The sequence below is a fragment of the Oncorhynchus masou genome, chromosome 27 (assembly GCF_036934945.1).
Source record: "Oncorhynchus masou masou isolate Uvic2021 chromosome 27, UVic_Omas_1.1, whole genome shotgun sequence".
In the NCBI taxonomy this organism is placed as follows: Eukaryota; Metazoa; Chordata; class Actinopteri; order Salmoniformes; family Salmonidae; genus Oncorhynchus; species Oncorhynchus masou.
In genome coordinates this window covers 40,012,224-40,020,540 of record NC_088238.1, presented here as the reverse complement: position 1 = coordinate 40,020,540, position 8,317 = coordinate 40,012,224, and the positions used below count along the sequence as shown (strand labels likewise).

General features: G+C 42.0%; 1 protein-coding gene across 1 annotated transcript; it reads left to right on the top strand.

Annotated features, from left to right (window-relative positions):
* The first annotated feature begins 1,277 nt into the window (after positions 1 to 1,277).
* LOC135516132 (transcription factor Sox-19b-like) lies at positions 1,278 to 7,106 on the top strand. The gene is made up of 2 exons (XM_064940195.1): positions 1,278 to 2,389; positions 4,435 to 7,106. The coding sequence occupies exons 1-2, from the start codon at positions 1,767 to 1,769 to the stop codon at positions 4,679 to 4,681; spliced, it is 870 nt and encodes a 289-aa protein (XP_064796267.1). The 5' UTR covers positions 1,278 to 1,766; the 3' UTR covers positions 4,682 to 7,106.
* The last annotated feature ends 1,211 nt before the right edge of the window (positions 7,107 to 8,317 follow it).

Sequence of the window (8,317 nt, the reverse complement as noted above, 5' to 3'; positions counted from 1 at the left end):
TTACTCTCACAGAAACTGTCTCGCCTATTGGGGGAACACACATACACACACCAACAGGTTATAACATCTGGCAGCCAGGTGACTCACAGAAACTGTCTCACCTATTGCTCCTCTCTCACCTGAGCTCTTCCCATGGGTCACCTGGATCCTAGAAACCTCAGAGAGCAACTAAAGAATGTCAATAGATTCTAAACTTCACTGCAACCTGACAGCACCATGAGCTGTTTCAAAGTACAAAAAATCCCTTTAGAAGTGCATTGAATATATTGGTAAAATGAAAGCACCAATTTACTGTATACACTAGGTCTATATTATCCAAAGATAACCACTTTAGCGATTAATCCATGTATTACTTTTTGATGGAGCTTGGAGAGGAGCATAGACCTGTAGTTACAGGCTCGACATCACTTAAATGATGAAAGGTCTGTATCCTTTCCTTTCAACATAATGGTATGAAAGGAAGGATGATGTTGGGTACTGGGGTAAATGGAGAGACAGCATGCCCCTCGTAGGTTTGGGAAACATTAACAAAGACCTATTCCTTTGGAACTGCAGCATAAGAAAAGCTTCTATTTGGACGAACCAACAGACCTTTTCCTCGTTCTCGTGGAACCCCACCGTGATTCTGTGCGCCATTGTAAGCGTATCAATACCATGTATAGAAGTCATGGACGTCTTTATAGGCTAACAATCGTTTGAACGATGCCAGACGTCTAGAAAACGAGCAGACACGCTCACAGACACAACAAACTAATTTGGTAAACGTAATTTGTCATTGTGGCTGTTGTTGTGGACTGAATTAGGATTGTGTGAATTTTGTTCCAAGCGCAATAAAAGTATCCTTGTATAAAATAGCCTTTAAATGATTGTCTTAAAAATTATGATGAAAACAAAAGTAGATTAAATATGTTAAAATGTATTCATGTTTGATCATTTGTTTACATTTGATCCGTTTTGCTCCTAATCGTGGAAGCACAAAAAGTCAAACGATTTTATGAACATCCATTAATAATGCGCATGCTGGCTGTGTGCCAAACTGCAAAGGCCATGATTTTAAAATCTTTATTCAAAATAATTACAGCAGAAGTCACACTTTTAAATGAGTGTGTGCGGGATTATTACTTTTTCTCATTGAAAAGCACCCCGTCCCTCACACTTTCTATCGCTCATCAACAAGTGCTCCACTCCTCAGTGCCTCCAGCGCATGCAGCTCGCGCCCCCTCCTATAGTTAAGCAAATGAGCGCGCGCACGGGGAAGCCTATCGCGCTCGAGGATTGGTCCGGACCCTTCGAATACAATTATCTCCTGAAAAACCGCACGATTGAAATGGAATCACTTTTTTTGTCATCACGCAGGACTCTTCAGTTTACAGAATTGAGTCTCTACAGGTGGTTGTCTGCAATCCTGTGCAGAAAGAAATAGGCTTACAGACGGTTTTAAATTCTATTTTTTATTTTAAATGCGCAAACAATCCCTCAGGTTTTATCGTTGAGTTTTCTCTCGCTTGATTTATGTAGCCTAATGACCGCTTCACACATCGACTCGTGATTTATTCCCCGTTGTTTGAATCGGGTGTGTCTTCTAATTAGTTGATTTGGAACACTTTGTGCATTCGGTTTCCACTTGTCATTCTAGAACGGAAAACCACCCGGCCAAAAGCCGACAGCTAAGGTGACAACGGCTGTGACTGTTTACTTCGTTTTTTACAAATTTATTTTAACTTGATTTATTTTGAACTGAGACACTTTACAAGTTCCAGACAACTATGTATAACATGATGGAACACGAGTTGAAGCCTTCTGGGCAACAGCAGTCGCACCAAACCGCCATGTCTCCGGTCACCGGCAACTCTCACCCGGGGTCCAAATCCCTGTGTCCTCCGGGCGGGGACCCCATGGACAAGGTCAAACGACCCATGAACGCATTCATGGTCTGGTCTAGGGGCCAGCGCCGCAAGATGGCCCAGGAGAACCCCAAGATGCACAACTCTGAGATCAGCAAGCGGCTGGGCGCGGAGTGGAAGCTACTGACTGATGCTGAGAAGCGGCCATTCATTGACGAAGCAAAGCGCCTTAGGGCGGTGCACATGAAGGATTACCCCGATTACAAGTACAAACCACGCCGTAAATCCAAGCCCCTGCTCAAGAAGGACAACCAGATGGGAAAGTACCCCCTCTCTGCCGGGAACCTGCTGGCCGCCGCGCAGGGCCAAGGTGGGAGCCCCAGGATGGAGAGTTACGGGTGGGGCCCGGCGGGAGGTTACGCCGGGATGCAGAGCGAGGCCCTGGGCTACACTCAGCAGCTGCACCGCTACGACCTGTCCGCGCTCCAGTACCCCCAGGCCATGACCGCAGCACAGACGTATATGAATAGCGCCAACACTTACAGGTAGGATATGCTCCAGTTCTAAATTCCATTCCGCATGTTCTGATTCTAATGCCTAATTGAGAAGGACAATGTTTTATAGCTTTCATGTAAATCCAGTTTTGATAACGAGAGTTTAATGACAGTGCTCGCTCGCCAGTTGCCACCTTTGTAATCTGACACCTGCATTTGTTGCGTTTATTGCGTATTGTATGAAAAGGTCACCCCCAATATTTAACTTACCTCAACATTTGAAAGCATGTACCCTTTTATATAGCCTAGACAACGTTTCTTATCTGATTTGGAACCAATTATAAACTTGTCAGTGGCTCGGCAGCCTGAAGTTTGCCAATTTCCATCTTCTCGTTATTGTGATCAGATTTGAGCTATTCTGAAGACACCCACTTTCTCTGCTTTAAACCAGTGGTTGCTGCAGAATCAATGTTGCACTAAATCAGGATTTATTGTTAAATCACATTATTGCAAGAGCAGTTTATCACATAAAAAAGGGATATAGCCTGCTGTTTTTAATGGACCATAAATTATTAATCGCCCAACATGGAATAAATTATTTACATCTGCATTTTGATACATTTTATTAGTTAATGCAGTATACAATCAGTACAGGTCCAGCCAGCTTCATGCCTTGTCAGTGTATTTCAAAATGTGTGTCAGATAATGAGCATGATGGGTTTTGAATTGCCTGAGTTGCTCAAATTTAGTTAAACACTTGTTTGTTAAAACACTTCCAACATTCTGACTCACACACATTTGATAAATTTCTGTGAACATTTATAATCTGATTGGCAGCAAACACATGGGGCCTAGCTGGATTTGCCTGTTTAAAACCAAGATGAATTAGAACCCATGCCATGACTCACAACCCTCACCCATCCAGCACAGAGCCATAACGTTTGTTTTGTCTTTCTCCCAATTGTTGTTTTTCAGAAGATTACTGTGTATTTTTATTTTTCAGAAATGCTAAATATACTACACATTTCTAAGGATAAAATATATATTTAAAAGTTTGACCTGTCATTTAACCTATAATTTATTAAAACATTCTTCCTTATGTCTTTACAACTTGGGTTAATATTTTTTACACTTTTTTTTACCTTATTTTACCAGGCTAGTCTCATCGAGATTAAAAATCTCTAACAAGAAACCGGGCTAAAATAACAGCGCACCGTTTCACACTTGGAACATAACACAAAGCACTGCATTTTTTAAAAACATACAATTGGTTAAGTGTAGGTTGTTTACTTGTTTTCAGGCCTGTGGATTGTAGAGCATGTGTAGAGGCCCACTCTATGGGAAAGCTTTGTGTGTGGTCCTTTACCCACAATCATCTAGTCCGCATCAGTGCCTTCTCCCAGGGACACCAGTGATTCATTTAGTTTAATTTTTAAAAATGCATAATTAACACATTCACACCGCTTTTTCATGCTTCCAATGTAAAATAATTCCTCACCCTGATATCTTTAAGTGCCTTCAGTTGGTTTATGATTTCTTTAACTGAGAATATCTGCTGTTTGCTTCATGGTGCTGTAGTTGGTGGCCTAACTAGTTTGGACCTGTCCTGTCCCCAATCCCCATCCCATGCTGTTTGTAAACAGACAGGGTGGATTCCATGGGCTCTCCCTCACATCAGATCTATGTCTGTCTGCACCCAGTATAATCTATTGCATGCTCCTGTTCTGACTGTCATGCAGGAGTAATTATTTAGTTCAGATGGGTCTGTCTTGGAATCAATATGAACCGGCGCTCTTTATTTGACAAATCCACTCTAATATCCCAAAGAAAATATTGAACTTGTTGCAAATTTAAGATAACTGAAAAATTGGATACCTCATAATCGGTCTGTTCTTTACGACATGTTTCGGATTATAAATGATTTGTATTGAACTGAATAGACATGATTGTCTGTCATGTAGAATAGTCTAACCGGGTCTGCGCTATGTGTTTCGCGTGTACCTGAAATTTAGTGGCAAGGCCCGACATGGCATACTGTAGCATAACATTCATATAATTTAGTCAATAACAGCATCTCCCCCCCCTCTCCTCCTCAGCCCCATGTCTTACAGCAGCAGCCACCAGCAGCCCAACCCAGTCATGTCCATGGTGAAGCCAGAGCCAGTGTCACACTCCCCGACTGGTGGACCTAACCACCACCGCGGGCCTCTCCAGGGGGACCTGCGGGATATGATCAGTATGTATATCCCCGGAGGGGACACCACTGACCCGGTCTCCCAGAGAGGCGGCTACAGCGTCCAGCAACACTATCTCAGTGGGACTGTGCCTCTCACTCATATCTAGGGATTGGTGGGGATAGTGACTGGGACTCAATGTGAGTGTGCTGGCTTGGAGAGGCTAAAGGGCACCAGTTATGTCACACACGCTGGGCACAACATTGTCAGACCCACTCATTATGGTCCCGTGTTGCGTTTATTAAAAAAAAGTGACTTTATATAAAAAGGTTATTTTTCTACCTCTGCATTTTGACTACAATAATGAGCCCCCCCCCCGTCCATCCTGTCCTCTGTCCCAAGACTAGGTTGTTTCGTTCAGTTGCCAATCCACTTCTTGGACGGAGACCCTTCTCAATTAACTTCTCATTATGATGGACTGCTGTACTGTACATAGACATTATGTTGATTAAATGTTTGTTTGTGTACATATTTTTTTCCCCTCTTTGACAAAAACTGAGCTTGACATCAAAAGCTTCCATTCAAAAACACCCAGGCCCCTATGTATGTCACAAAGCACGTGACTGTAGTATGTTAACAATTGTTCCATTGCGTTTGGTCTCCTGTATTGTCCTACTGGCACAGTAGTGTCCGCCCCTCGAGTTGATCAGTAATCATCATGAACTAAAACCAACCGGGAGGGAGACACACGGGTGGTGTCCCAAATGGCACCCTATTCCCCATATAGTGGTCTACTTTTGACCTGGGCCCTGCATGGTCAAAAGTAGTGCACTATAAAGGGAATAGGGTGCCATTTGACATGCAGATATAGGGGGGCCCCACCACGGGAACGCAACACACTGGGAACCGGGTCAGTCAATCACTATTCTCCTAAGGCCAGTGACGTACAAATCACATGACCCACCACAAGGATCTGAGGATTGTGATTCTTTAACTGGTTTTGTTTGTGTGGCCCAATGGGGCCTCTCGGAACATCTCAAATCAACTAACTGCTTGCTAGTGCAGTGAAATGGGGAGACCAAGGGAGAAATGCACAGAGTATAACTTGAATGAAGTGACTTATTTTTTTAAATATACAAGTATGGCCACTTGGTGCCTTCTACTGCTTTGAGTAAACGCGCTTGTTTTTAAAGCCAATCCAATTTCCTAGGATGACATGGTATAGTCTGGACAATCTTATGAGTTCATTGGATCCAATGGAAACAAGTATGTGAGATGAACTGGTGTGTTTAGTAGTACTGTATGTCCAAACCCCATGCCAATACATTTTGGTTTGTCTTCAACCTTTATTTTTTAAGTTGAAGGAAAAATCAACTCATTCTTTTGCTATTTACTTTCTTCTTTTCATTAGTCCAATGTTGATACAGTACCCGAATGTTTTGCATGTCAGCGGTCAAGTTTTCAAGAAGAAAAGTGTCACTTGCCACGATGTTTTGTATCGTGTGGCAAGTGACACTCTGCCTCTAGAAAATCATATCTTGACAACTTGGGGACTGTATCAACATTGGACTAATAAACACAACTCTAATAATTTGCGCTGTCCTTTAACATAACGCCCTGCTGCTGCAATGAGTTTTACATTTGACAATGCAATTGTTTGCATTAGTTGTCCCAAGTTCATAATGTTTATTGTTCAGATACCCCTGTTGTATTCTGCAGGTTTTAACTGTGTTCATAGAATACAATTAACTGAATGACATTTTATACAAATGCTGCATTCTATTGAATTTTATTTTTTACAAAATACATTTGAATGATTTTTCTCTAGCTCGGCAACTGTTTGTATGGATTTCTACTTCTCCAACCACAGTTACTACATTCTGCCCGGGCAACTAATGGTAGAGAATAAAATCTATTAATTTTACAATAAGTGCCTCCATGTTCTCCAGCTTCTCAGTTTCATATTTGTTGCCTGCTGCTTAAGGTCTTCAGATAACACATTCCACTTTCCTTTTTATAATTCTACAAAATGACTGACAAAGGAGTTGGCATAAAGTTTTTTTCTCAAGTTTCCTGTTGTAACAAGACTAGAGGGTTAAATTTAATTTAGTCTTTGTTTGTTCTGACAACACCCTCTAACTAATTTATGAATAGTAAACCAGTGCTGCTAAAAGTTAGAATCAATTTTAGAATTATTTGCAGTCTTAAACTGCAAGTGGGTACATTTTTAGGCTGTGGAAGTGGTAGAACCACTTCAAATTACAACCATTCTGAAACTGTCATGTTCCAACAGTCCCTTTTTAGTATTGTAAAGTCCACTAAAGAACTTGCATTAAAAAAGGGAATAAATCAAATTATTTTTGGTTGGGTTTAAATACTATAATTTATATGAAAGGAATAATGAATGTTTTATTGCAATCCAAGTGTGTAAACAGAACTTTTTTGAATTTATTTTGTCTAATCCTTGTTTTGAGAGTCTTGCAACATTTGTGCATTGTGTATAAATAAACAATTTAAGGCCCCTATACTAAGGGTATTTTAACTCCATTTTCATATGTGGCATGGATGACAAGTATTAAAACGTTTTTAAATCCTCTGGTCTCCATATTTTCCTTGCATCTTTTCAGCAGTGTTTTTTTACATTAAGCAATTTTATTTTGTTCTCTAAACGTTTACATTTTAGAAGTGCACTCCATTGTAAAAAAAAAAATGTAAATCAGTATAGCATTTTCAGAATGATGACGCAGCATTTACAGGCTATTCTTTGGAAATTCCTGGCACAGGCTACAATTGTGCCAGTATGCATAATGCGTAGATTACACGTCAGATTGGTAGGTCGATTCATCCATAGGTGACGGTTTTTGATATGGGGCTCATTTGGAGCATATTTTGTCAGGCAAAGTTGAGAAATAAAAGCATTAAAAAAATGCAATTACTTAATCCAATATTTTAAAACCAGCAAAAGTGACTGTTTTACAACCCGTTATCAATTGTTCCTATTCAGTTTTGGCCACTCAGCTGTTTGAGTGACCTCATCTGTCCTCGATCATTACAGAAGATAACCATAGGCCTGACATCAGGCGCTCAATCAAAACGAGCCGGGTTTTACGTTTAAACAGTGGCACCACAGGTGGACACCATTATGCTTGGGGATGCTTAAAATAAAACTTCGGAAGGAGGCGGACAAAAAAAAACGTTTGGGGAGATGGGACAGGGGCGTCCGGGGTGTAGGAGAGGCGGGGGGAGTTAGAATGATTTAGGGTCGATCATTTACTTTTCTCCCCATCTTTTAAATTTCACTTCTCCCCCCCTCTTGCCCAACCCCTCCCCTTCTCCGGAGAGAAAGCGGGTGGCTGGCCCACTCATAATTGCCCGTTTCGGAGGCACATTGTCCCTAGCTTTTGAGCTCGCAGGTGCACATAGTAAAGCCGCGGAGTCTTCGGCGACTCCCCCGGAGAGCTTTGTTCCCTTTCTCTCGCTCCCCCGTCGAGCAGAAAATTAGCGTTGCATTCGGGGGCTTTATCGCCCCTTCTCTCCAGATCAGGCTTAACCCTTTCACCGACCGTCGCCATTCTCATGGAAATCGGAGAGCCTGCGCAGGCTAATCGCAGGGAAGAGGGGAGGGGAGGATGGGAGAGCTATGGGGAAGATATGAGTGGAGTGGGGCAAGGGAGGGGGGGTAAACCCACCATCTCTCCCTCTCTCAATATGACATTCAAGACCCAACTAACAACCAACACGGCCTGTCGTTTCCCTGGCAACTCTGAACTCAAGGCTGCGAAACCGGCCAAGAAAGTGCGTAAAT

Bases quoted from the DNA above. Each gene is read 5' to 3' on its own strand.
- LOC135516132 (XM_064940195.1), top strand. From the start codon at position 1,767: ATGTATAACATGATGGAACACGAGTTGAAGCCTTCTGGGCAACAGCAG. The intron at 2,390-4,434 runs GTAGGATATGCT...TCTCCTCCTCAG, and splicing joins AATAGCGCCAACACTTACAG to CCCCATGTCTTACAGCAGCA.